This window comes from Nicotiana tabacum, chromosome 24, assembly GCF_000715075.1.
Source record: "Nicotiana tabacum cultivar K326 chromosome 24, ASM71507v2, whole genome shotgun sequence".
Taxonomy (NCBI): Eukaryota; Viridiplantae; Streptophyta; class Magnoliopsida; order Solanales; family Solanaceae; genus Nicotiana; species Nicotiana tabacum.
In genome coordinates this window covers 6912139-6926845 of record NC_134103.1, presented here as the reverse complement: position 1 = coordinate 6926845, position 14707 = coordinate 6912139, and the positions used below count along the sequence as shown (strand labels likewise).

Here is a 14707-nt window from a genome sequence, read left to right as displayed (position 1 = left end):
TTCACTTGACCGTTTGGCCCTTACAGTAAATCCCAACCACCGAGCCTAGACTGTTCAAGCATAAAGTATCCATCCTTCCTTGCTAAAAACTTGACCCGAGAGTGATGGCCCCCAATATTCGAGGACGATCTCGAGAGGGCTTGAATACTGTTGATGCGATCATTGACTTTGATTTAAAACTGGTCTTCGATTCTAAGTTAGCATAATTTACTATTGTCTCGTTAAAAACCTTGCCGGAAAACCCATTTGGGACAAAACCTGTTCAAGGGTAAAAGTGTGAAACACGTGCTTTCAGACCTAACAACCACATTCTCCTTTGGTTGTTGCCTGCAAGTGTTAGTCCGATTCGTAATATTAAAAAAAGGTGAATGATATCGTACCTTAGCAGTAGTACCATTTTAATTGCATCACGTTCCAGTTGTTCAGTAGCTGTGCATCGTTTCCTGAATCAAGTTTGTATAAACGTTTACCGGTAATCCCGATGACTCAATATAGTCCTTCCCAATTTGGTCCGAGCTTCCCTTCGTTCCGGTTCCGGGTGTGCAGTGTTATTTTTCTTAACACTAAGTCCCCGATATTGAAGTGTCACAGGTCAGATCTTCGGTTGTAATATCTTTCTATCCATTGTTTCTAGGCGGCCAACCAGACTAGGGCGGCCTCGCGCCTCTCATCCAATAGCTCCAAGCTCGTGCTTATGGCCTCACCGTTTGATTCTTCGGTCGCATATCGGAACCTGAGACTCGGTTCTCCCACCTTGACCGGTATTACTGCTTCGGCACCGTAGGCCAACGAAAATGGAGTGGCCCCGGTACTACATTTTGAGGTCGTATGCTATGCCCACAAGACTTCAAGCAGAATTTTCTTCCATTTCCTTTTAGCATCGGTCAACCTTTTCTTAAGGTTTTGAAGTATGGTCTTGTTCTTCGACTCCGCCCGTTGATAAGTGAGAATTTTGACTACTTATTAGCATCTTTTTGCTTTTATTTTAGTCCGAAAGTATTAATTTTTGTTTCCAAAACTAATAAAATTGTGCAAATTGCAGGAATGTTGCAAGTTTGATCTCTCATGATGAAATCCGACTCAAAAAGGAGTGTTTCGAATCACAAGGCAATAAAGGGCGCAAAAGCAAAGAAGTGCGGTCCATAGAAGAAAGTGCAGACTGCAAAATTCCATTTGTGGCCGCAAATCAAGTAAAAGCATCTAACAGAACTTTGGCCAATGTGTGGACCGCACATGAATTGTGCGGCTGCAGAACAGAGTATTTACTAACAAATGATTCCAAGTTCAGAGAGTGTGCAAAAGACCAAGTCCTGACACCTTGCTGAAGTGCGGATCGCACAAGAATTGTACATCTGCAGATGCTGCTTCGCAGCCGCAATACAGAAATGTGTGGCTGGAGATTCCCAGCTCTTGTCAACTGAAGAAATCTGCGGACCGCACATGGAATTGTGTGGCTGCAGCACCTTCCGAGAGGCATTTTTGTCAACGAATTTTGGCCCACTATAAATAGACGAGTTTCATATTTTTAGGTCAAGCTTCGAAGTTTGAGTTGATGTAGCCGTTATATTTTGTCATTTTAGGATGTTTTTTGATTATTTTAGTGTTTAAACATTATGTTTTATCATTTTAATCTTTGATTATGGGTTTAATTAGCATTTCTTCTTTATTTTCTTCATGAGTAGCTAGATTTTTACTAGGGCTGTGACCCAGCCCTAGTGTGTAAATAGGGGGCACCTCGTTGCTGGGCAGTACATTGTTGTTCTCGCCATGGTGGCCAGACTCAGCATCAACGTTCAAGTGAGTAGATTGAGAGTTTGACATTTTTAATTTGACCTGAAATTTAAATTTCAAAGAACAAGTGTAAAACAAAGCGCGTTATCGAAATTTGTATCAAATTATCACTATTATCCCTAGTCCCACGGTGGGCGCCAAACTGTTTACCCATAAAAACGGATAACAATTGAATTTATACACGATTTTAAAGATATGTGGATCAATTCAATACAAGTGATCAATAACGTTAGATTAAGCAAATGAAAGACGTAATAAATGGCCAAACCAATGATAAGAGTAATTTCGAGCTCGGTTAATAACTTAACGAGGAACCTGCTTTCGGTTCCGAGCTTGCACTTATGAAAAAGTAAGAACTTTTAATAACTTTTAGAGAGAATAGAAGTAAATTGCCTTGATATGCGCATTACAATGTGTCTAATGAATAATAAGCTTCCCCTTTATATAGTGGGGAGTTCTACCCTAAGTACAATCTTAGAAAATATAAAAAGCTGCCGTTTTGCTAATCACTGATTTTCTGCCGATACGGGCCGAGATTCATGCTGTGATATCTGCTTGGGCACGGACATCATTTTCCTTTGTTAGTCGTGTGCGGTTGTTTGGTAATGCTCTCCGAAGTCCTGAGGTTCGAACCGAATACGGAGGATGCGGTCCCGATTCCCCCTGAGGACAGGCATTTTGTTCGAGCCCCGATACGAGGGACTCCTCGCTCTGGCACCGATTCCTTACGATCACGTCCGTGCTCCGTTTGTCACCGCTGTGCTTAGTCGGCTCGGTTTTACCCGTATACAAACCCAACACAAAAAAAAAAAAAAAAAAAAAAAGATGCTATAAGCATATTTTTGATAAGGGAGTCTAGAAGCATATTCCAAGAGGAACTTGTTAGCTGTCTTGGATCTTGGTTTCCCTCACGACTTTAAAAGCAAGTAGCGTCGAAATTTTGGCTTAACGGTAGGACGCCTGTTGTATGGGCGACCTACTGCAATTTTTATTATATTTTTAAAAAATAGTCATATATCCCTTTCGTGTAATTTTATGTGATTAACTAACTTTTCTTTAGCTAGACATATAATTAAAGAATCATACAATTCAAGTATTTAGAATCAATCCCGTGTAATTTTATGTGATTATATTCCATCAAGTTCTTTAACCTTTTATTGATTTATGGATGAAAGTAAAAAGCAAGGGATAAGAGAATTTTTCAACTATTTAATTGTGGATCTTATCAACTACAGCTAATAAAAGGTACTTATATTTAGCTGATTAAGATTAATCAAGCAACAACTTTATCTGACAGCAACATAAAGATAAATAAAACCTAACACTACCAAAAAACTTTATTGGTAAAAATAAATTAATAAATGCTTGAACGACACTTTTTTATCATCAAGGAATATGGTAGGATTTTTGATCAAAAAATATAGATCTTGGTTCAACTAATTAAATTTATATAAATGAGGGTTAATCCTAATTAATAATAATATTCCCAAAGATGAAGATATTAGAAGTGCAATAAATACTACATGGATAGCAGTGACGATAACCAAACAATATTTAAGAAGTCAAAGAAAATACAACAACAACAACCTAGTGAAATTCCACTAATGGGGTCTAGGGAGGGTAGTGTGTACGCAGACCATACCCCTACCCCGAAGGAGTAGAGAGGCTATTTCCGAAAGACCCTCGGCTCAAGAAAACAAAAAACCAAAAGGACAAAAAGGAGACAATATTAGTATCATTACAGCAATCATAGGAAAAATAAGAACATCATGAAATCCAGAAGAAAGATAAAAAGCAAAGGGAGACAATATTAGTATCACCGCAACAATCATAAAAAAATAGAAACACCATGAAATCTAGAAGAAAGATGCAAAGCAAAAGCGATAGCTAGTAAATAGGACCGACACTAAAAGGCAAAATAGTAAAACACAACATTGTCACTAGCTATTTTAGACAAAACTCATACATGGTTAGTCCCACAATGGTACGAAGTACGGCACAACTCAACTACCTCCTAACCTACAACTATAATACTCGACCTCCACATCTTCATATCAAGTGTCATGTCCTCGAAAATCTGGAGCCTCGCCATATCCTGCCTGATCACCTCTCCCCAATACTTCTTAGGCCGCCCTCTACCTCTTCTCGTGCCCTCCACAACTAGCCACTCACACCTCCGTACCGAAACATCTGGGCTTCTCCTCTGAACATGTCCGAACCATCTAAGCCCCGCTTCCTGCATTTTGTCATTAATGGGAGCCACATGCACCTTCTCCCGAATATCATCATTCCTAATCTTATCTATCCTAGTCTGCCCGCACATCCACCGTAACATCCTCATTTCTGCTAATTTCATTTTTTGGATATGTGAGCTCTTAACGGGCCAACACTCAGCCCCATACATCATGGCCGGTCTAACCACCGCTCTATAGAACTTACCTTTGAGTATTGGTGGTACTCTCTTTTCACACAGGACTCCAGATGCTAACCTCCACTTCATCCATCCTACCCCAATACAGTGTGTCATATCCTCGTCGATCTCCCCTCCCCCTGGATAACCGAATCAAGGTACTTGAAGTTGCCTCTACTCGGGATGACCTGCGAATCAAGCCTCACATCCACGCCCATTTCTCCTGGCTCAGCGCTGAACTTACACTCCAGGTATTCCGTCTTCGTCCTGCTCAACTTGAAACCCTTAGACTCAATAGCCTGTCTCCAAACCTCCAGCCTCTCGTTAACACCAGCTCACGGCTCATCTATTAGAACTATGTCATTGGCGAATAGCATGCACCATGGCACATCCCCTTGAATATGGTGTATTAACGTGTCCATCACCAGGGCGAATAAGAACGGACTGAGCGCATAACCTTGGTGTAACTCCATTACAACCGAAAAATGCTCAGAGTCGCCTCCTACCGTCCTAACCCGAGTCTTAGCCCCATCATACATGTCTTTAATCGCCATAATGTAGGGAACCGACACACCTTTTGCCTCCAGACATCTCCAGAGAACTTCTTTAGGAACCTTGTCATACGCTTTCTCTAGGTCAATAAACACCATGTGCAAATCCTTCTTCCTCTCTCTGTACAGTTCCATCAACCTTCTAACAAGGTGTATAGCTTCTGTAGTCGAACGACCCGGCATGAACCCTAACTGGTTGTCGGATACAGACAAGTCAAAGAAAATAATATAGCATTAAATATTGATGAATAACAATAAATATCATTTAAGTAAATAGAATGAATGAGTCACCCAAGAAAGGATGGAATCAGTGAATATTCTTTCTGACAATGATGAGTGATGGACAATCCTTTGAATATCTAAGTTATTCTCGGATCATGTGAAAAAGTGTAGACAAGAATCTTAGTAAAAAAATTATGTTTATATCCATCCTTGCAATAAGATCCATTTCTCTCCTTCAAAGTCGAACTGTATTTTACAAATGAATATCACATGTCCCCGATCATTGAGTCTCTTTCTATTTACAGGGAACATATTCCTAAAACCCTAACAGTACAAGTGCAGCGATATCCACTAGAATATTCTCTTTTATGTCCTATTTTGAAACTAGTCGTTATAACTCCGTCAAGGGTGCTCGACCTCGACCTCGGCCCTTGACGACTCTTCGGCTTCAGCCCTTGCTGACTCTTCGGCTTCAGTCCTTGTTGAATCTTCGACCACGACCTTCATTATTGATTAGATCGCCTCGACCCTTGACGACCTGGAAATGCTTTACTGACATCGTTTTGACTTATATTCTAGAGATAGATTTTGACCCATACAAAGATTGAATTAAATGCCTCCACTTTTAATAGGGTTCGCGTCCTTTAAATGGAGAATTTGAATTTCATGGTAAGATACATATTCTGTTTAAGTGGATCTATAATACAAATTTGAATTAATCGACCAACAAATTTTGAATATTAAATTATTAAAAAAAGAGAGACAATCTTACCAGAAAGTATAGACAGATTTCTCAATCACGCATCTAGTCCATAATAATCCATTAAAAAAAGACATTCTTAACGTTCTCATTAGAATACTAGTGGCCGCTATTTGACGTAAGTCGTTAGGTTCACCACAAATGTACTTTTAGTACTAACCTAAAAAGGAAACAAAAAACAATTAAAAGCTAACGAGAGAGGCCGTGATTGACTATGTCTTGTGAGTCCCACCCCGGACTCCAAATCTGAAAATCAAAACTAGTTAACCACATAATATAATTCTCAAATTCACACCTCTTTAGAAAAACCAGTAAATAATTACTAAAATCTTTGCACCTTAAATCAAGTGGGTGTTTGAACATAAGAATTGTAAAATTTCGAAAATAATAATTTTTTTCAAAGTGAAAATGATATTTGAAAATTAGAGTTGTGTTTGAACATGAATATAATTTTGGGTTGTTTTTAAATTTTTATGAGTGAAATGAAGTGAAAATTTTGAAAAATAACTTTTTGAAGTTTTTAAAATTTTGAAAAATTTCGAAATTTATCTTCAAGTGAAATTGAAATTTTTATAGCCAAACACTGATTTCGAAAAAAAAAATTGAAAAAAAGTGAATTTATTTTTATGGCAAACGGGCCCTAAATGTCTTGAATTCCAATTTTAAGGAGGAAGAACTCTCAACATATCCTCCTTATTAGCTTATCTAATGTCACCAAAAAAATAGTCAAGCTAATAAATTTTGATTACAATACTTACAGTAGAAGGAGAGGAAAAAGCAAGACATGGACTCATTAAACAAAACAAAAAAACGTAAAAAATACTCCAAAATATGAAGGAAAAAGCCAGGATGTTTGTATAATTTTTTTTTTACTGATTACTATGGAATAATTTTCCATAGTAACAAGGTCCAATACTTCTATAAAAAGATAATTATTATTAATGTTTTGAATCCTCTTGCTAAAATCCTGCCTCCACCACTGAATATCACTATGTTTCATAACAACATCCTCGTATTAAAAAGGCAGTTCGATACATAAAATATTTTGTAATCACACACGATTGGAAAAAATCACATTTCAAGGGGTATGTCATATACAATATATCATAATGTAAACAATAGTGATTGCTGTCACGCTCGAATCCTATAGATCATACCAAGATAATTTTATTATTGTTCCAAAATTATTTGACTTCTCTCGTTAAATATTTTAATTCTCAAATCTATGCTACTTTAAAAAAATTCAGAAACAAATCATGGACACGTTTAAGAAATAAAAAAGAAGAAACAATTTTAAAAATAAATTAAAAAAAGGTCAAGACGCCCATGTCTAAGTGGACCCCACGTGCCAACATCATCATCATTACTTACTCTCCCCACCTTTGTCCCTCACATTATATAAATCTTCTCCATTTCTCTTCCCTCTCCTCATCCAACTTAATTTCTGTCTTCTAAATTTCTATAATAACAATAATAATCCTTACACCAAAATTCTCTTAAATTCATTTTTCCCATTTTCTATATTTTTTAAAAATGGATCAACTGAGTTCAAAAAAACGAGCTCGCGATAACTCGGCCGAGTTAGAGATCAACTTGCCGGAGGTAAAGCGACTCAGAGAAGATCTATTAGACGATTTATATGATCCCTCCGAGTTTTGCAGTTCGAGTCATGATCTCGACTCGTTCATGAAAAGCTTCGAAGATGAAATCACAACTTCGCCGGAGCCGGCGACGGCCGGTGTTTCGTTGGAGTCCGGGGAGTCTCAGCCGGAGTTAGGATATCTTCTGGAAGCTTCAGATGATGAGCTTGGGCTACCTCCGGCGACTGAGTCGGAAACTGAGTTGACCCGAGTTAGTACTGAGTCGGCGGAAATCAGTAACGAGTTGCTGGGATTTGATGGGGACATTCCGGGTTATGACCCGTTTGATTTGGGAATTGTTGAATCGGAGCAATATAGTGCTAATGTTATTGGGGAATATGTGGGGTTAGATGGGTTGTTTGATCATTCGGATCTGGGTTTTGGGTCGGGTGATTTTCTATGGAGACCCGAGACTTTACCCGCTCAATAGCAGAAAGCTCTAGTGAAAGATATTGTAAAGGTTTTATTTTTTTCATTTTATATCCTATTATTATTTGATTAAATTGAAAGGGTGAAAGAATTATGAAACTCGGATGATAAATTAACAGTTAGTGGACTCAACAATGTATTTAAGCAAATTTCTGAATTGGTGATAAAGTAATGAGTTATGAAATTTAATTAGTAGGAATATAATTTACAATAATATACCCAATATAGTAGAAATATAATTTGTTTCAAAAAATTAGTTAAATAATTAAACTATTCAGGATACATTTGAACTTCCAACATGAAATTCAAAGTAATATGGCTCAATAGATTTGATGGCTTAAAAGTAAAAACTTCTAAGATGCCATAAAATTCAATGTGTAATTGTATGTTTTGAATTAAAAATATATAAAAAAAGAAAAAAAACAGCCTTGTTATAAATAGTATTTTATTTAGGATAAATCTCTATATTTTAGAGATATTTTAGGATTTTTAATTAGTGGCTAAGTCATTTTTCCCCCTATAAATAGAGGATTATATTCCATTATAATTTATCTCAAATTAATAAGAATTCTTTCTCTACTTTTTTTCTGTAATGCTCTTTTTTTTCTTTTTATTATTTTATAACAAGCCTGATATACTAAGTTTTTACTGCACGGGGTCTAGGGAAGGCCATATATTAATCGTTCTAAGAATTAATGTTTTTTAAATATTTTTTTTCATGATCAAATAGAAATAGTTAATTAAGAAAAGTCGAGTTAAATTTGAAAGTTAAAATGTGATAAAATGAATATTAAAGAGAATGAATGCACGCAAAAAAGAAAAAGTCAGAACCAACAAGATAGTTAAATGTACTAACTAATGATAGATAGAAATTTAAATTAATTTATTCGCTCAGTTGAACAACTTATTTAAATTAATTATTCGCTCAGTTGAACAATTTAAATGACAGTCCGGTGCATTAAACTTTGCTATGTTCGTATCCGGAGAAGAGTCGAACTACAATGATTTTTATTTTATACAGCTTACCCTGCATTTGTGCAAGAGATTGTTTTGACTACTCGTACGTGTAATCTTCTGATCACATATCAACAACTTTACAACTTATGCGCAACTTCGATCTAATTTTAAAAAAATTAATTCATGATAACAATTATATATTATCTATACTATTATGTAAAGCACAATCCTTCAACACAAAATATTGATTGATTTTATGTTTTTCACAAGTATATTGTATGTTGAATAAAATATTAATTTCAACTAATGGCAAGTCTCTTTTAATTTCTTTCATAGAGATTGTAATGAATTGCAATTCTATGGGCCATATGGCTTATGCACAATAATGGGCTTCTGTGTATATTGGGACTAAATGTTGGGTTAGTCACACCTCACAAGCCTGTTCCATCTAGTTGCTTGCCCTTGACAATCACTGAGTGAGCCTGCATTAAAAGGCTTTAGATAATCTTTTGGTTTTCTCGGTTAAGTCGGTTATTATTTTGGGGGCGACTATAAATATATATTTCTCAAGAAAATTACTATGTATGAAATTATCGGCTATTATTATTGGAGCCGACAATTTGAGGAATGAAATTTTCGGCTATTACTGAAATTTGATAATGAAATTTGGTAGCGGTTCAATCGATTTTGTAGATTTTTTCGGGGCATTTGCATATATACCAATTTTTGGGTCCACCATTGAATTTATACCTGTATTGCGCAAAACTTTACAAAGTGTACATGTTCGGATGTGAATTAGTTCAATCTCTTTTTTGTGCAACTTCAAAAATCAAATCTGAAATTCTCCTTTCTTTCAGTTGCAACTTTAGAAATTTGAATCTTAAGTAGTTTAATTTTTCAGTACAATTTCAGACAACTTCAGATTCAAAATCTAAAATCTTAAGTAGTTTAATTTTTTAATACCACTTTAGACAACTTCAGATTTGAAATCTGAAGTTCTGAAACATAAACATATTTTTCGAATTTCAACAATTCAACACACGCGATTCAACACCCAAATCTATTCTAAATAAGCTCAAATTTAGAATATAACTTTCAAATATCATGAAGAACAAATCTCAATCATCAAATTGTTAAAACAATAACAAATTTAACAAACTCATTTTGCTACTAATAAAAAGAAGAAACCCTAAACACAAAGAATAAGAAAGCAACAATGAAGAAGAAGAGAAAGACGTATATATCTAAAGTTACTAAATAATTAGGTATTAATTAAATATTTTTTAAAAATAGATACAAATTCAATCGGTGGCGCAAAACTGGGCGCCACATAAAAAGTTTCAATTTTTTCAGTTACTATATAATCCAATTGTACCGGCCCCGTTTATCATCAATATTTCATTCATTATCTACTGAGAAATCATTTGGCCCTTATGAGCTTAAAGTTTTGGGCTCCTTGTAGATTTGTCCATAGTTATGACTGGACCATATATAGTTGGAGAATAGTGGTAGGTTTAGGTTTAGGTATGGATTACAAGTTAGGATAAGGCACATAATACAATTGAGTGGTTCATATTTGTTAAACTGGGGACGATGATTGACATCAACCAAGCCGTATTGCCTATGTTCCTTAACTCCAACATTCTTAGTCGGATCAAACCATTCGCACTTGAATAATACAGTTTGCTTCAAAGGTAATTCACGGTATTCCAATTCTACAATATTTAGTATCTGTCCATAGTAGTAACCAGTGGCGGAGCCACCTTACAGGAAGGGGTGTCAAATGACACCCCTTTGCGGGAACAATACACTGTGTAGTTAGGTAAAAATAAATTATATGTATATATATAGTATATATTGACTCCCCTTAGTTTCCTAGTATGTTTACTTTTATATATTTTGACACTCCTTAACGAAAATTCTAGCTCTGCCACTGGTAGTCACCAACATTAGAAGCTGTGATACAAACTCCACTGTTCATTATTGATCTTGTCCTACCATGACATTCCGTGTGAAATTTGTATCCTTTAACAAAATACATTGGATAACACTTCACTTTTCTTAATGGTCCATGTGCAAGACTATGCAAGAATTCATTCTCAATATGGTTGTATCGGGCCTGTTTCAAGAAATATGAGACTTGGTAAGTTAAAGTTAATAAGTTAAAATGCATTATTGTTAAAAAATAATAATTATTGGAGGCTTACATGTTCCTTGAACCATGTAGAGAAGAAATTTTCAAGGTTCTCATCTATCTGATCATGAGTTAGATGCGGGGATTGCTCTTTCAATGATTGCACGTACATGCTTCATTTAGATATATGCGGGTGCGGTGCGGTGCGGGCGAGTTCGAAATAATTTTTTTTACATTTTGTGCGGGTGCGGGTTATGGTTTAATTTTTTAAATAAAATTACAAACTTTTCAGTGATATCTTAAAATCTTGCCTCTATGATAATAATATGAACAATGGATATACCGATTCCATTTCAAAGCATATAATCAAGTTTTAAGATATCTAAACTTGAAGAAAGATGTTGCGTTTTAAAATAAAAATAATGGTAATAAGAATAAGCGAAATATATATTTTTGGCGTAGCGGCTTAGATGCCCGAGTAGGATGCAAAAAGTATAAAGAATATACTTCTCCTCCTTTATGATTAGTAATGTATTACTTAGTTGATTTGTACTTTGAAATGATTTACAACAACAATTTAAAGATCAACAAAATATCAACAATACGTACTGTTTTAGATCCAATTTCTCTTCATACCTGTGAGAATTTAATGTCTAAAGATCTCTGTCATTATTTTTAGACTTTATGCAATTTTAATCCAATACAATATATTAGAAAATTTAAATAAAGCAGGTGCACCCATCCTTAAATCCTAAACTGACATCGAAAATTTCAGTCACACGTTTTTTTTTTTTTTTAATTTTATTTTAAAAAACTAACAAGTTCAACAGAAAGAGAGAAAAAGCTCAAGTGGGGCGGGTGGACGCGGGTGGATATGCGGGGCAGGTGGATGCGGGTGGAAATGCTATGCGGGACGGGTTGAAATTTTATGGATTTATACAAAACCCGCACCGCACCCACATCGCACCGCATCGCTTGCCATCCCTAAATATTGATAAATCCCTTTAATATTTTTCAAAAACACCACCGTCATCATTACGAGGCACATTCCGGTTACATGTCATGACATGAGGTTCAAAATAATGAGAAAACAATTACGCCGACCCTGCCATTAAGTATGCTCCGCAAATGAAACCCTCAACACTAGCTTTATTTCCAATCATCTTTTTCAATGTCCGAAGGTACCTATATTGACAATTGGAAAGTATTTTAAATTAAAACAAGTCATGTGTGACATACTCATGATAATCAAAACTTAAAAGATTGCTAATCTTACTTCTCAAATGGATACATCCATCGATATTGTACCGGTCCAGCAATCCTTGCTTCATATGGTAGGTGCACTGGCAAATGCTCCATTGAGTCAAAGAATCCAGAGGGAAATATACATTCTAACTTACAAATAATCTGCCTCTAATCTCTCCATGTCCTCCACTCGGAGAACAACTGATGTAAGATACCTAAAAAATAAGCTCAGTTCTGTAAGTGCCGGCCACACATTAATAGGTAATAGCTCACGAAGGGCAATTGACATTAATCGTTGCATGAACACATGACAATAATGGCTTTTCATGCCAAATAAGTTGTAATTGTTTGTGTTGCAGTTTCCATATATGAAAATTAGCCTAACTTTGAAGTGCTATTTGGGTATTCTTTCGGTCATCGTCAATAATCTAAAGCTGACTTTTTATGTTATTACCCATAAAAATGAACACCAAGTAAACACTTTTAGACCAAAGAGCTTGATTAATTCAATAAACCGTAACTTAACTATAAGATTTAAGGTAATAATATGGTAATCACGCCAGGTGCTTACGACAATTCAAAATTTAATTGAGGAGTAGCGCAATTACGGGATTTTTTTGTGAAATAATCCGTAATTAACTGAATGCACTTTCAAATTGTGGGTTTTTCTTCTAAATTGTATGAAAAGGACACCTATGATAGCTATATTAATGGAATGCACTTCCAAATTATCTCATCATCACTTATTTAATCATTTGAAGTTATGGGCATTTTATAGTTCAATCCATTTTTATTGCATAAATCTATCACGGCAAAAAGATAATTTCTAGTAATGTATATGTTCAAATGCAGGTAAACTAGGAACATATATAAATGTTACTACAATTTTGAAGGGAATTTACTGCAACGATAAGAGTGTCATCATATCAGCAAGAGATATATAGGTTCAATATCTGAAAACAATCTCTTGCAACAAAATCTACTAACGTAAAATTGCATATAATAGACTCAATTAGTCTGATTACCTCACCTTTATCAAAGAAAAATAAAATAAATACTCGTATATTCTATTTTCAGAAGAAAAAAGAAAAGACAAAAGTTCTTCTACATAAAACCAACACTATAGTAGAATTATATTAAAGTTCCCAACTAATTGTGTTGCAAATACAACAGTCAACAACGCTTCGTTTGGAGGTTCCTTGATGAAACTCAATGAATTTTTTCGCAATGCAACTCTTTTCAGTTGGCCTATAATTTGATTTAATTTCTAAAAGATAATCAATGTCCACATCAGAATTGCAATAATCACAACGAAAGTAGCAAACTTCTTCTTCACCCTCACTGGAATAAGGAGGCAATTAAGGAGTTAGGAGTATGATCATATGACAAGATTAAAGGATTTGTCACCGGTGGCGAAACCAGAAATTTCCTCAAGAGTATTCAAACTTAAAATAAGTATAAAAAAATTCCGACAAAATTGATACTTCTGTTTGTTTGAATTCACTACCCAAAAAGATCATTATCATGGCGATCAAATACAATGCTCCAAGTATCATTGAAATAAAAATCAATATGAATTCATTAAGTATGGGACTCCAAATTATCATTTAAAAAAGTAAACATTAAAAAGACAAGGATTAACTAATTCATACCAAACCCTTTCTATACAAGGCTTCTGGATTCTCACACTCTCTGCACTTCTCTTGTAAACTATCTAGCTTTTGCCAATAATGTGTAGGCCGCCAATAATATTTGGCAAACAGTTCAAGTGATAGATTCTTAAGAACTTGTCGGCCCTCTGATATTTCATTCAAAAATCTTGCAACTAAAAAAATAAAATATTTAGAAAATTTTCTTCTCATATATGTGGGACCAATCAAAATAAAAAAAATCAAATTTCGTGTTTAAAATAAAGAGTGTTACTTCGTCCGTGAGAAAATAGAGTGGGAGTAATATTATGGTGAGATATTTAAAATAAAGAGTGTTATTTCTTTTGAGTCGTAGTAGTCTTTTGACACTATACAACTGTAATATTATAGTGGTATTATATTGCTCCTCTCGGATATTGTATTTTACCCCATTAAAAGATTTGACGTTATTGTTACTCTATTGTGTTATTATTATTTGCCGTGAATATTATTCTTGGGCGGGATATATTTATTTTCCCAACAATGTGGTATCAGAGCCATGGCGAATAATGGTCCGCTATCTTATGAGATAATTATGAGAAATGATGTCTATATATGAAAACAATTCTTGGCTCTCAGGATGTATGAGAAATCGTAGACAGAGGGTATGCAAAACCCGATAATGAGGAAAGTTTGCCTCAAAATAAGAAAGAGGTCTTGGCAAAGACGAGTAAGAAGGATAAACAAGCCCTCGCGCTCATCCACCAATATTTGGATGATGTCATATTTGAGAAGGTGGTAGATGCTACCATCTCAAAGGAAGCTTGAGAGATTTTACAAAATTTTCTCCAAGGAGTTGACAAGGTGAGGAAGGTAAAACTTCAAACTCTAAGGGCTGATTTTGAAGTTTTAAAAATAAAAGAATTCGAATGCATTTCAA

The 14707-nt window shown here is 35.1% G+C and overlaps 1 protein-coding gene across 1 annotated transcript; it reads left to right on the top strand.

The window, feature by feature from the left end:
- Nucleotides 1-7267: 7267 nt before the first annotated feature.
- Nucleotides 7268-14595, top strand: LOC107796865 (uncharacterized). Its single transcript, XM_016619694.2, has 2 exons — nt 7268-7751; nt 14426-14595. Exons 1-2 carry the CDS (start codon nt 7268-7270, stop codon nt 14593-14595), a joined length of 654 nt encoding a protein of 217 aa, XP_016475180.2.
- Nucleotides 14596-14707: the final 112 nt, after the last annotated feature.

Coding starts and splice junctions, on each gene's coding strand:
- LOC107796865 (XM_016619694.2), top strand. CDS start 7,268: ATGGATCAACTGAGTTCAAAAAAACGAGCTCGCGATAACTCGGCCGAG. Junction 7,752..14,425: donor GTTTGATCATTCGGATCTGG/GTTTTGGGTCGG, acceptor GAGAAATCGTAG/ACAGAGGGTATGCAAAACCC.